Genomic DNA, 15,018 nt, shown 5'->3' with positions numbered 1-15,018 from the left:
CCTAGACCTCACAGCATAGTTCACAATACACCTTGAGGTCACTTAAGGCTTAAGACCACTCACCTGCTGTGTACTCAGCCTTTCCGTTTAACCTGCTGTCATTAAGAGAACAATGTAACAACCAAACTTACTTGCCTTGCATTTCTCATGTAATCAGCTTTAATAAACTAAAGCTGATACATAGCTTGACTCTTAAGTTATGAATTCTTGCATGCCCCTGACTCAGAGCCGAGCAGCACACGTCTGCTCTCTCTCCCTCTCCCTCCCTCTTTCTCTCTCCCTCCCTCCCCCCTCTCTTTCTGTATGTGTGTGTGTGTGTGTGTGTGTGTGAGAGAGAGAGAGAGACAGAGACAGAGACAGAGACAGAGACAGACAAGGAGGAAGGGAGGAAGAGAGAGAGAGAGAGAGAGAGAGAGAGAGAGAGAGAGAGAGAGAGAGAGAGAGAGAGAGAGAGAAAGTAATTTTCTGAAAGCAGCCGACAGGTCAAAAGCAACCTGACACAAAAATACCTACCATAAATGTTTGAAGCTGCATACAGATATTTCTCGATACCAGTATGTTTGCTATCATTGCTTGTTGTCTGAGTCACTGGGGTCTGTTGGAGTCTGTAACTTATTCACTTGTAAAACTCTGTGAAAGATTTTTGCAAAGTATCCCTCATTTCTTCCTCATATAATGATTTCTGTGTTGTTTAAAACATACAGAGTAAAGCCCTTTGTTAGAGCCACCCAGACAATCAGTTCAGATCAGGCAAAGGACAGACTGAAGACAAGCCAGACATCTCAAACTACAGGACTCACTCTTGGTCAAAGTGTGGTCAAAGGACTCACTACCCCAGGGGAAGTGCTTAGCTTTCTTTCCCTAATCGAACAGGGATGTGTTTGGGTGCTTCTGAGGCTGTCTTTGATGCATTTAGCTGATGCAGTTGATTGTGATTTTTATAATTAATATTGAGAAAGTTAATTAACGAAGTTAAGTCATACTGCCTATGACTCAAAATGCGTTTGTGACCCAGCGTTTATAACTTGAGCACCCCAGAGGTAAGGAAGGTGCTTTAAAACCCAGCTCTATTTTCTTTTTCTATCTCTTCTTTAGAATGAAACATTAGGAGTAGCTGAACCTCATCAACTTGCCCTCCATGTGAATGAGGACAGGACATCACTTCCAGAGAAAGCACTACCACAGAGTGCTAGTATACCCCATCATCCTGGCATTCCCACCTTCTCACATGTAAACTTCCTTTATCAAACTGACTTGTGCTTTTAAGATTTGGCAGTGCAGAACACAATTCCCTTCTGAGCACTAGTTCAGAGGGAGTTTAGTGTTTTTAATCTTTGCTGGAAAGCAGACAAGAGAAACTTATGCTACTTTAAAAGAGACTAGGGAAAGACACCATCTGTTGATGTGTCCTCAAACTACGGACTGTTAGCAAGGGCAGACAAAAGGCAGCTTAATATCTTTTGCCACTTGAACAAAGTTAAGTAGTAAAATAAATTAATGAAATGAAGACTTGCTGGAGGCAAAAGGGTAGAGAGTTGACCTTCCAAGGTATTCTCTGGCCCCATCATGTTTATCATCTGTCAGCCAATAAATGCTCCTGAGTCACACCCTCATATTAACTCCCAACAAAGCCACCCATGTCTCACAATTATTATTGTATGTGATATTTTATAATTTTTATGCTGTCTTTTCTTTGATACTCAGTCTCTGAAGTGGCTTCTACATATGCACAGGTTAAGGTAAAAGCATTCTAAGGAAGGATACTTTATAAGACACCTTATATGTCTCATCCTTTAACAAGGCAGTGGGATGTCACTTGCTTCCTTCTCAGCTTTTCTAGAGCTCGCTTCATATCTGCATTTCTGAGTGTGTAGATGAGGGGGTTCAGCATAGGTGTGATCACTGTGTAAAACACAGAGACCACTTTATCCACAGAGAAGGAGCAGAATGGCCGCAAATAGATGAATACACAGGGCACAAAGATCAAGCTGACCACTGTCAGGTGAGAGGCACAGGTGGACAGTGCCTTGCTCTGGCCCCGATGGAGGTGAGTTCTCAGAGTGAGCAGGATGAGAGCATAGGAAAAGAGCAGGACCAAGAAGCAGACAAGAGACAATATGCCACTGTTAGAGACCATCAGCACCTCCACCAAGTAAGTGTCCATGCAGGCCAGCTTGATGACCTGGGGGACGTCACAGTAGAAGTTGTCCAATTCATTGGGACCACAGAAAGGCAGCTGGATGACAATTATGACCTGTGTGATAGAGTGGATGAAACCTCCACACCAGCAGGCAAACACCAACTGAAGACGCAGGTGGTTATTCATGACAGTCAGGTAGTGTAGAGGGTTGCATATGGCGACATACCTATCATAGGCCATTACAGTCAGGAGAAACATCTCACTGGCTCCCAGAAAGTGAAGAAAGAAGATCTGGGCCAGGCATCCTGAAAACGATATTGTCTTCTCCTTCTGTAGGAAATCTCCTAGCATTTTGGGGACAGCAACACAGCTCAGGCATAGGTCAATGAAAGACAGATAGCTTAGGAAATAGTACATGGGTGACTGGAGCAGGTGAGCATCAGCCTGTACCACCAACACTATCAAAAGGTTTCCCAGGACAGTAACAACATAAATCAATAAAAATGCTAAGAAGAGAAATAACTGCAGCTCCCAGGAAGATGACAGGCCCAGAAGTACAAATCGTGACACCTCAGAGTTATTTTCATTTTTCTTCAAGCCCAGGATATCGAACAACCTAGGGTAAGAAAAATTAAACTGGATTGAGTTAATTCAATTAGACAAAATGGAAAAATTGTGAAAAAGTACTTCTTCCTCATCTGTAGGTACACTACATAGCAGACATTCAATAACATTAAACTGAAAACATGAATAATGAACTGCTTTATTCTACAAAAGTGTAATTATTCTCCCCCACCGCCTCTCATCCTCCTTATCCCCCCACCTCAACAGAATTATTCTATTGATAGAGAAATAGAAGCTCTATGTCTGGAAGAGACAATGTTGTCCAAAACCAGCTCCGGGAAAATACAAGATGAGGCAAGACTTGTATTTTCTTTTTTTTTTTTTTTTTTTTGACACATAGGTTTTCATACTTTAAAAAAGTATCACGTTACTTACTTATTTTGTGTGGGTGTGTGTATGAATGTGTGTGGGCATATGTGTGACAAGGAATACATGTGAAGGTCGAAGGGCAATTTTTGGAAGTCTGTACTCTCTACCACGTGGATCACAGTGACACAAGGCAGGCATGGCAGCTGTCCCTTTCACCTGCTTAGTGATCTCACTGGCCCAAGATTTGTATTTTCTTATTCCTACTGACCCACTCGATATGTAGTTCTTTGGGGAAATTTAAAGAATTTGCTTAATAAAATAATTTATACTGGATGTAAGAAGATGATATAGAACATGCAGAAAGGTGTCCAAATTTCTAAGAGAAAAAAATTTAATAACAAGAAATCTTTCTCCAAAATATTATGTGGACACTAAGCAGATGTAGGGAGAATGTGTGGCTGACATAGCTTTGGATGCATGTCTGCCACTGTGACTGTCCTCCCCTCTAGAGAGCTCTACAGTTTAAAAAGTCACGGAAGCGATGGCCTCGCTTTATAGAACAAACTAGAAAATAAAACAGGAAAACTACAAGATGGAAAAATACTTGCTTTCATGTGTGCAGACACTAAAGCTGTGCTGCTACACGGGGATTCCTCAGTCTTCCTTTGGTGTATCAAGAGTGAAAGTTTCTTGAGCAAATAGCCCCTGGATGGCTTTTTTGTTGTTATTGTTGTTGTAGTTTTGTGTGTTTTGTGGGGGGAGTCTAAAATGTTTAGTTAAGAGGAATCAAGAATTTATTATAATTATAAATATAATTTCTAACACCGTAGTGTATAAACTAGAAAAAAAATCTAATAAAGAAAATATAAAATAAATAACATATACCTATATTATATATTTATATATATAAACATATACATTTAAATCTCTAACATATATATATGTTATATATACATATATAGTCAGATTTATGGGTTGATGAGATGGTTGCTTCCAAGTCCAATGAGCTGGAATCAATCCCAGGACCCACATGGTGGAAGGAAATTGTCATCTGACCTCTATACATGTACTGTGCCACGTATAACCATCACCCACATAGACACACATTCACATACAAAATAAAAACTGTAATTTACATTTTTTATACTGAAGAATTTTCTGTGAGGTTTGATCTCAATAGGAAAGTGTGATGTATTGTTTTTTATTTCAAAAGTATAGGTCTACGGAGAGATGGCCTTGTACTAAAGTAGGTAAGATTAAAATTAAATCATAAGGGTAGATTAAATAAGAATGTATAAATGTATTAGAGTATATATGATTATGAGCCTTAGTTAATTATATACTTTTTTAAAGTAATATTTAATCTTAAGGAATTTCAATGCTATTAATATTTAGATAGTTTCTAAGTTTTATTGTAATAACATTTAGCTAAGAATGTTATCAATTTTTTATACTTAAAAAAGATAAAATAATATCTTTTGTAAGTGTTAAATTACTCAAGTTATTATTGGTTATTTGAATTATTATTAAGATGTGGACTAGATTATGGTTTTCATAGTTTTTTTGCTGATTCAAGACATGCCATGCTTTCAAGTATATAAACCATAATGCCAACAATATCCAGTTTACTTTCAATATTTAATAAAATTAATGTGTTTCCTAAAAATATCTTGCAACTTCTATGTTTCTTAAAAGTTCTACTCACAGAAAGAAAATGAGCCTCTGAATGTTCTATGAAGGATACAAGCAATATTACATCCTTTAACATGAAAGAATGCCTACCAATAAAATCATCTTCCACCACAACATACTTTATCTCACCAAGAATGAGAGGAACACAGCCATTATGGAGAACAGAATAAAGCTTCCTAAAAAATAAAAATTAGACTATCATATGATCCTGTAACTCTCCCTGACTGAGTGTATACCTAAAAGAAGTGAAATCAAGATCTGAGGAGATTTCTGCTCTCTCAGGTTCACTGCAGCATCATTAATAAAAGATGAAGAGTAAAAATAATCTAACACCCCATCAGCTGGTGAATGGATAGACATATACACAAAAGCATAGCATTTAAAAGAAGATAAAATTCTGTCCTTTGCAACAACATAGAACTGGAGAAAATTACATAAGTGAAATAAGCCAGGGAAGGAAAATGTTCCTGATCTTACTCACATTTGGAATCTACAAGATTTATCTCATAAAAGTTGAAACAGAATGGTGACTGTCAGAAGTCCGTGGAGATATGTGTGTGTGTGTGTGTGTGTGTGTGTGTGTGTGAGAGAGAGAGAGAGAGAGAGAGAGAGAGAGAGAGAGAGAGAGAGAGAGAGAGAGGGAAAGGTTTATTTGATTGTTGAGTACCTAGTTTTAATTAAATAAAAGTAAGTTCTGGTTGCAACAAGCAAAATGCACTGTCTCCTTCATAAAGCTAGAAGATACGTTGAACATTTTCACACTAAAAAAAATAATAATTGTTCTAGAAAATGGTTAGAATTAGCCTGATCTGCATTACACAGTGCACATATACATCAAAGCATCATGCCTCCCCCTTAATATGCATGATTTCCATGATTTGTGTATAAGTTTAAAGTAAATATGATTAAAGTTTTCCTTCCTAAATTCTACAGGACTGAGGCAAATAAAGATAAAGATTTCAGCTTTGTTATTCCATTCTGGCCTATTAGTCATTTCATGCTGCATACCCTAGGAATAACAAGAATTTTCAAAACTCAGCTAAATGTGTTTACATTTACACATATCAAAGAGCAAAAACTTTTAATAGTAAATGTGTGTTTGGGGAAGAACCCTGCTGCATGGAAAAAAAAAAACAAAAACAAAAACAAAAGAATCTCTTCAAATGTTCCAGGTACTTACTAAGAGGTGGGCAGCTGGTCTCTGACCTTTCTTTCTAAACAGAGATCTAAAGGCTGGGAAATGGCTCAGAAGTTAAGAGTGCTGACTTCTCTTCTAGAAGAACAACATTCCCTCCCCAGCACTTACATGGTGGCTAACAACCACCTGTAACTCCAGCTCCAGGAGATATAACACCCTCTTCTGGATTCCATGGACCCTGAAAATTGTTTTCTGAGATTAAAATGATAAATACCAAAGAATATAGATTAAAAGAGTAAAACACAAAAAGCATTTTAAGAGCATCTTAAGAAAGGAGACCAAGGAGTGAGTGTAGTTTGCATAAACATGTATGATGAACTTACATCATTGTTTATGGGAACAATGGGATTTAATGAAAAGAACATGGCATCTTGCTATTCATCACACCTGTGCTGGAGAATGCAGTCTCAGGCTAAGAAACACTAATATTCAGATGACCATCCCAGCTGCCAAGACTGTGTCTTCACAACTTCCTTATAAGCCAATCTCTAGTTAAATGATGGCTGTGCGGATCAGACACATCCCTGTCCCTAGGGCTCTGGCTCTGTATGAGATTCTTATGGTCATTACATCACTGCTCAGCCTAATGAGCCCTGAGATTCCCTGGGCTGCTGTTTGAGTTAACAGCATCTCAGTTCTTGCTAGAAAGCTGACCTGTAACCTGTAGGCCCCAAAACTCTCATGCCTGAGGCATAAACCAGCCCAATTTTTTTTAAATTTTCTTTGGATTGATTAATTTGGAACTTTATCTGCCAATCAATTTCCACGTCTCAGTCTCTGCCTGAATGTAAAGCCTGCCTGGTTTTAACTCAGCAGTGCTCCTGAAGTGATAGAACTTGAAGTATCAACACCAAGCTACCTGGAAACTGTAGAAGAAACACATCCTTCATAATGCTACAGAGCTCAATTCATACCTGAGTGTCTGGTAACACCTTAGGCAGCTTATCTATGGTCACATACTTATGCATTTATCTAGGAAATAACAGCTGTTATTCTTAGTGATTGACAATTTTTATAAGCTGCTTTCCTCAAGGTATAATTTTTCACATTTTTAGTTAAAATGGAATTACAAAGCCAGTTCAAATAATATGAAAAATGTTACTTTAAATACTCAGAATATAAAAAGAACAATGAAATTTTAAAATAAATTAAGTAGAATTCAGTTAATACCCTGAAGAGAAATGTAACTTTGGCTCTTTACTACCACACATAGAAAAAATTAACAAAACATAAGCAGTCTCCAAAAATTCTATTTCACAATTTTTTTTCATTGTACTTAAATTTCATTTACCGGATTTATGTATATATTCATAGCAAGCATACATAATAAAAGTAAATTTTCTTGTCATAAATATAGCAAGTAATGTTCAATCACTAGGAAGGTCTAAGTCATAACATGTCTGAGGGTCACATAAGTAGTTTTGATCTTAGAAATGCCTTTTTAGTAAAACCTTTAGTATTTCTCCACTTCAGGGTTAGATGGAACCCTGTAAGCCAAGGACTGGTATTTATAGACAGACTGGGGGATTTTTATAGGGATTTCTTACATGCTATGCAAATATTGTCAAGATATATCATTTTCAATGAGATTAAGTAGAAGTCTGGTCTTATTATAATATCTTTAAATAAAACTTATTGGCGTAGAGTCAGCATGAAAAAAATTTAGCATATATCATTGCTTTCTTTCTTCAACAAAATTGTAGTTCGTTCTAAGATCCAAAGAACCTACCATTGAGTTTCATGTTAAAGTAAGTACAGGAAGTATAGCATGGTGGCAAGAAGGTGTTTTCTCATTCCTTCAGCTTCAAGTTTCCTCTTCTAAGCAAGTTGAGAAAAGAGTTCATTGGATGAATGTAGGTTCTTCCCTAGCTTAGCAAGCCAGGTACCATCTAAATCCTGTAACAGTTCCATCAGCAGAGATTCCAGGGTATGTGTAGGAAATGTATTATTGTTGCTCCTAGGGAAGCATAAATATGTGGGTTATCACCAGGCATTAATAAGTCTTCTGCTTCCAGATAGAAAATTAACAATCAATTTTTTTCTGTAAGCAGTGTTTTCTGAATGCTTGACACTGTACCTTTATTATGTTTTTAGAGAGCAAAGCTAGAAAATTAGCACAAGAAACAAATTATTCTAAGAATGCAAGGAATATAATCTAACAAAAATATAGATTTTTTTCCCTTCAGACTTGTAAAACTTACTGTTGCAACTCAAATTTTCTGTAGTTTCACTTTCTTCCACATTACGCCACAATGAAATATCTTTTCACTTTAAATAAATTATTCTTCAAATTTAAGAAATAAAAAATTCATTTATTATTTTGTACACATGTTGTATTCCTTATAGTAATATAGTTAGTATAGTATTGAACATTCATGTTAATTACAACTTTGAACTGAAATAATCACTACTTTTACTCATAAGCATGGGAAGATGGATCTTTGATATTTGAGAGTTATCTTTCATTCATAAGTATCTCAGCACAGTAGGAATAGCACATATATCATACAATATATTTATATTATATTCATACTCCTTCACTCAACTACTCCAAAATTCACCCCACCTCTTATAGTGTTCCAAGACTAAAATATTCCATCCTGCCAAGAAACTCTTTAAGCAAGAAGGTAAACAACTCAAATTACCTCCAGGAAGTCCCTAAAACTGACCAAATTTACTAGTCGTCTCCCTTCTAGACTAAACAGGCCAAGCTGCAAATAAGACTGAGAGCAGACCAGAAGAAGTTTGGACCAACTGAAGCCGTTGGAAGGGACAGTCTCTGACATGTTGAGCTGCCTGAAGACTGTGTAATGTGCTCCAGGTTCCGGTCTTCTGTGAGCTCTCACAGGTGATGAGGTGGGCTTTCATGATACAGCTATCTTTTGAGTCATTTCTGCTCATGTAATTAAACCCTCACCCATTCTCTCTTGAACGTAACTCTGATAAAATTCATTGTTCATCAAATTGGATGTTGGTGGCACTGTACTTTGGTCTGGCATGGGTTCTCTATCTAGGGTGAATTAACATGTGTGTTACATCTCCATAGGAAAAGTTTTTTCAGACAATACCTCCCTATCCACCCAGCTTTCTGTCCTTTATTTTCCAACTCATCAAGTTCAATTTGTGTTGTTCAAATGTTCTTTCCCCTTGAGCATGGCCAAAATACTAGAGATCACAACCTTAAAGAAGACTGATACTCACTGTCACAGCAGCTGTCAATTGTCAATAGCTCCTCAGCTAGATCTTTTGATCATTTCTCTCCAAGATGGGATTTTGTATGGCTTGAGCTTGTACTGCTGTGGGTCCGAGGTTGCTCAGAAATTCACCATGACCATGACCAAATTTTAATATGAAAATGTATTAAATATTGGCACCAGATGCTCATGGCACTAGGACTTCAACCAAGAGTGCTCCCAAGATACAGCGTCTAGTCATATTAATCCAATGCTTATAAAGTAAAAAACCACATGGTTACATGTGTTCTCTCTACCTGTAGGCAGGGTCTAATTTTAACATATATGTCTTGCAATTATCTAGACATTGAGCAGAGTAAACAAGTTTGATTACAAAAGCAGAAATAACTGTTAGTCTTATGACCTATCATCTCGCTAGAACAGCAACTTTTACAAGATCTGTCAATTTAAGAATCGTCTTCACATTCTGAGGAAAAAAGGGAAGTGGGCTGCTAGGGTACAGCCTGTACAAGCTAGGGGATTACATATTAGAGGCACTTTTGCTTTTTGGTCTCTCAAACATAGTAAGTCTAAATGTAATATAATGTAACCATCATAGTACAAGCCTTGTGTATGTGGTTAAAACCATTATGAGTTTATATGTGCACCTGCCCTGTTGTGTCCAGAAAATATTGTTTCTCTGTAGTCATGAACCACCTCTAGCTCTAACTACCTTCCTTCCTTCACCTCTGCACTGACCCTTAAGCCTTTGGAGGAGACGATGTGATAGGGGTGTATCATTTATGACAGAGCACTCAAAAGTGTAGTTCTCTACACATTCACAAGGTGTGAGTCTCTGCGTTAATTGTAGTCCACTGCAAGAAGAGGCTTCTCTGGTGGGAGTTGAAGGAGGCACTCATTTATGGGTGTGGCAGTTTGGATAATAATGATCCCCATAGGCTCATATATTTCTTTTTTTTTTTTTTTTTTTTGGTTTTTCGAGACAGGGTTTCTCTGTGTAGCTTTGCGCCTTTCCTGGAACTCACTTGGTAGCCCAAGCTGGCCTTGAACTCACAAAGATCCGCCTGGCTCTGCCTCCTGAGTGCTGGGATTAAAGGCGTGCGCCACCACCGCCTGGCACTCATATATTTCAATGGTTGGTCATCATGGAGTGGCATCACTTGAAAAGGATTAAGATGTTGACCTTGTTGGAGTACATGTGGCCTTATTGGAAGAAGAGCATTACTAGAGGTGGGCTTTGAGGTTTCAAAAGGCCATACCAGGCCCAGAGTATCTCTCCTCTTGCTGCTTTCATGTCCAGATGTAGAACTCTAAGCTACCATGTCTGCCTTCATGCCACCATTGCTCATGCCGTAGTGACAATGGACTAAACTCTGAAACTATCATCAAGACCCAGTTAAATGTTTTCCTTTGTAAGAGTTATCATGGTTATGGTGTCTCTTCACAGTAATTGAACATTAAGAAGTTGATACCAGAGAGCAGGGTATTGCCGTGACAGGCCTGACCATGCTGTTTGTTGGCAGAATGTGGACTTTGGGACTTTGGATTAAGAAAGCAGGTAAGTGTTTTAAGTGGGTATTAATGGGACATACTGTTAGGGATGTGGAATATAGTAGTGCTGAGAGCAATGTAAATTATGATGGCCCAGCTCAAGAGGTTCCCAAGGAAAACAATAGAGGCCATTTTTGTGGTATTTTGGTAAAAAAAAAAAAAAAAAAAAATTGTGGCTGCTTTCTTCCCTTATCAAAAAAGACTAAATTGAAGAGTTTTTACTTAATGGTGTTGGTGGAGGAGATTTCAAAACAACTTAGTATTGACTGTGCTGTGTGTTTATTCATGCCCCCTCTTATGCACATGTGTAATGAAAAGGAGCAAGATAAACTAGGAAAAATGCAACATGCATAGTTTGAGGAGAAAAGGAACACTAAGAAGTGTAATGGAGCTAAGTCCAGTGCTCAAGGAAATGAAAAGATTAAAGAAAAGCCTGGTGCTAAATGGAATAAAGGGAGTTTTGACCTGAGGACAATATCCTACCCAGCTAAGCTTTCAACTTGTGAAAAAAATGCAAGAAAGGCTTAAGCAGTGAAGGGAACCATTGAAAACAGAAAGAGCTGATGAAAATGTGTTTGAATGAGGGGGCCAAGTTCCAGTCCCAGCAAGCAGAACTTAGCAGCTTTAGCCACTTGGTTGTGGGTTCAGAATCAAGGATAAAAGTAAAAGATTGTGGAATCTTGATGCATGGCTAAGGAAAGCCACTGAGGCCAGGTGTATATCAGGGATGTCCCTGCATGGAGGCCCAGAAAGGCCATAGCATAAAGCTGTGAAAGCAAAGCCTGGGTTTCATTGGAGACCCCAAGACGCTGGACATGCCAGAGATGTGGGATACCTGCCAAGGTGAGACGCTGATAGGATGTGAAACCAGCCCAAGAAAGGGAAGTGTGTTACAGTCAACAAAGCTAAAAGGAGTTGGAGATCTGAAGAGCGTTTTGACATCATACATGGAGATGCAGAGTTTGGAATTTTCCCAACTCGTTTTCTGTCTTATTTTGGTCCAGTATTTCCTCACGGTGCTCCCTTTCCCCTATTTTGGAATGGTAATATATATCCTGTGTCACTGTATGTTGGAAGTATGTGATCTTCTTTTTTATTTTGATTTTACAGGGTCTCACAGTTAAGAGATTTCCTTGAATCTTAGAAAAGATGTTGAACTTGGAAGCAGTCTTAAGTCTGAAAGACTGTGGGGACTTTTAAAGTTGGAATGAATACCATTTTTGCATTATGATCTGACTACAAGCTTATGGTGCCTAGGGAGTGGAATATGGTGATTTAGATAAGAATGGCCTCCATAGGCTCATATATTAGAGTGCTTGGTCATCAAGGAATAGCACTACTTGAGATGGATTAAGAGGTATGGCCTTGTTGTAGTAGGCATGGCCTTGTTGGGGATGATATGGCCATGTTGGAGGAAGTGTATCACTAGAAGTAGGTTTTGAATACCATGCCAGGTCCATTGTCTCTCACTTTCCACTGCCTTAGGATTCAGATATAGAACTCTACTTCACCATATTTGCCTGTGTGCTGCCATGCTCCATGGTAACAATGGACTAAGCTTCTAAAACTGTAAGCAAGCTCCAGTTAAACACTTTCCTTTATAAGGGTTTCCATGGTCATGATGTCTCTTCGCAACAGTGGAACACTGCCTAAGACAATGGATTTACTGATTAAGTCATTGGGATATAATTTAATAGTAGTAGTTTCTCGCATCTGGCCTGTGGCTTCTCTAGTCACAAGTTATTGGTCCAATAATTATGACAGATATGGGTTGCATTTTGTGGAACAATACTTCAATACAATCAGAAAGGTGTTGGTTATTCCTATAGTGTTAGTATTATTGTTGCACAAATGGGCATGTATTGTCAGGACAATTATTTTAGATCACATAGTTCACAACAAGATAAGATTGGTGACTATTTTTAACCTCTGTTATTTGCATAGAACCTTCAAGTAGTGTGAAAGCTATCCAGTGAGGATGAAGCTCCCCAATCATTACCATGATTTCTCCATTTTCTGTGACTAGAGCATGGTGTTTTCACCATTAGAATCTTATCAAAAAGTTCTGGATGGTAAGCTAGAACACTGGCAGTAGCCTGTGATATTTGGTGGCCTACTGAATCCACTAGCAAACAACTCCAATAAAAATAATCCCTTCTTGGTGCTGTATTTTATTTTCAAACTGTGGTGCCCCAGAGGGGTAGTCTCAGCATGTTACAGGACAGCTCTATTTAAACATTTGTGTATGCACTCCTACAGTAAAATAATTCTATATGACATTTTCAAAATGTCTTTAGCATCAGTTACCTCCCCCACTACTTCCTTCTCTATCCAGCATTCCCATTTCCCACCCCAATTAACTCTTCCCATTCTAAGTCCCCTCTAAACTTTTGTATTACTTATTCTTCCTTCCCTCTCCTGAAAGTACTACTTTATCACCCATCTGGCCCCTTAGTAGATTCCTGAACCTTGTGGGTATTTCAAATAAAACACATATATCTAAAGAACTAAAGCTAGCATACTTCTTTGAGGGAAAACTTCCAATGTTTCTATGTCTGAGTCTGGATTAACTAACTTAGAATGATCGTTTCCAACTCTATTAATTCATCTCAAATTTCATAATTTTCTTTAACAACTGAATAATATTACTCTAAATGTACCACATTTTCATTATTAATTGAGCAGTTGATGGGCATCTAGATTGCTTCCATTTCTGACTATTGGAAATACAACAGCAATCTCCAAGGATGAACAGATAACACTACATTAAAGTGGAGAGTCTTTGGGAAATATGCCAAAAGCCACTATAGCTGGGTTGTGAGGTAATTTTGTTTCTAGCTTTTTGAGAAAGCTCCACACTGATTTACATAATAGCTATAATAGTTTGTACTTCTACTAGATGCAAATAAGTGCTTCCATTTCCAAACATTATACCAGTATATTTTGTCATTTATTTTAGATCTGACTGGGTTAATACAGCATCTCAAAGTAGTTTTGATTTGCATTTCCCTCATGGAAAACTATGGAGAATATTTTTCACAATGTACATATATAGTTTTATTATTAATGCATATATATTAGGATGCTTCCTAGGTTATCCAGTCCTCCCCTTTTATTGAAAATAGATTCTTTTCTTATGCAATATATCCTGATTAGTTTCACCTCTCTCTACTCCTCCCAGTTCCTCCATACGTCCTCACCAATCCAGATCTACTCCCTGTCTGTCTCTCACTAGAAAAGAACAGACTTCTAAGAGATAACAACAAAATATACAAAATAAAATATAAGATTAAAAAATCACATTGATATTGGACAAGGCAAACTAACATAAGGAAAATAGCCCCAAAAGAAAGCACAAGAATCAGAGACCCATTCATTCATACACTCAGGAGTCCCATAAAATTATTAAACTGAAAGCTACAATATATACACAGAGGACCTGGTGCAGACCTGTGTCTGCCCTGTGCTTACTGCTTCAGTCTCTGTGAGATCATATGAGCTTTATTCAATTGATTTAGATGGCCTTGTTCTTCTGGTGTCCTGCAGTTCCTCTGGTTCATAACTCTTACATGGGCTTCCATGAGCGCCAAAGGTAGGAGTTTGATGGAGACATGCCGTTGAGAGTTGTTTGTTCCAAGCTCTCAGTCTGTCTCTCTCTCTGTCTCTCTGTGTGTGTGTGTGTGTGTGTGTGTGTGTGTGTGTGTGTGTGTGTGTGAGAGAGAGAGAGAGAGAGAGAGAGAGAGAGAGAGAGAGAGAGAGAGAGAGAGAGAGAGAGAAATGTCTGGCTGTGGGTCTCTGTATTTGTTCCCATCTGCTGCAGGAGTAAGCTTCTCTGATGATGGCTAAATAAGGCACTGATTTACGAGTACAGCAGAATCGCATTAGGAGTCATTTTCTATTACTTAAAAAAAAGACTAATAGTATTTGATATTACCCTAGGTCTCTGGTTCTTGGTCACCCAAGCACTGTCAGGACTGTTGGGTAAGGGTTCCATCTTGTAGAATGGGCATTAAGTCAAATCAGATATTGGTTGATTACTCCCACAAGTTTTGTGTCACCATTGCCCTAGCATATTTTGCAGGCAGGATAGCATTTTAGAGCAAAGGTTTTGTGGCTGGGTTGGTGTGTGTTTCCCTTTTGGTAGAGCTCAAAATAACTTCCTGTACCAAAGACACTAGAGCATAGGAGTGAAGGTTCTACATAGGCACCAACTCAACCTCTCCATGTTTAATGTGTTGTGTGGGTGTTATCTTCAGCGAAGGGGCCTTGATGTCAATTTGTAGAAAGCAATCTTGTCAGATACCAGCTCC

The 15,018-nt window shown here is 38.2% G+C and overlaps 1 protein-coding gene across 1 annotated transcript; it reads right to left on the bottom strand.

Annotated features, from left to right (window-relative positions):
* Nucleotides 1-1,793: 1,793 nt before the first annotated feature.
* LOC131919036 (olfactory receptor 4Q3-like) lies at nucleotides 1,794-6,291 on the bottom strand. Its single transcript, XM_059273100.1, is given in 3 exon segments — nucleotides 1,794-1,819; nucleotides 1,822-2,756; nucleotides 6,287-6,291. Coding segments are annotated over 3 exon segments (966 nt in total).
* Nucleotides 6,292-15,018: the final 8,727 nt, after the last annotated feature.

This window comes from Peromyscus eremicus, chromosome 9, assembly GCF_949786415.1.
Source record: "Peromyscus eremicus chromosome 9, PerEre_H2_v1, whole genome shotgun sequence".
NCBI lineage: Eukaryota > Metazoa > Chordata > Mammalia > Rodentia > Cricetidae > Peromyscus > Peromyscus eremicus.
Note: the sequence above shows the minus strand (reverse complement) of the source record. Positions and strands in the feature narration are given on the sequence as shown.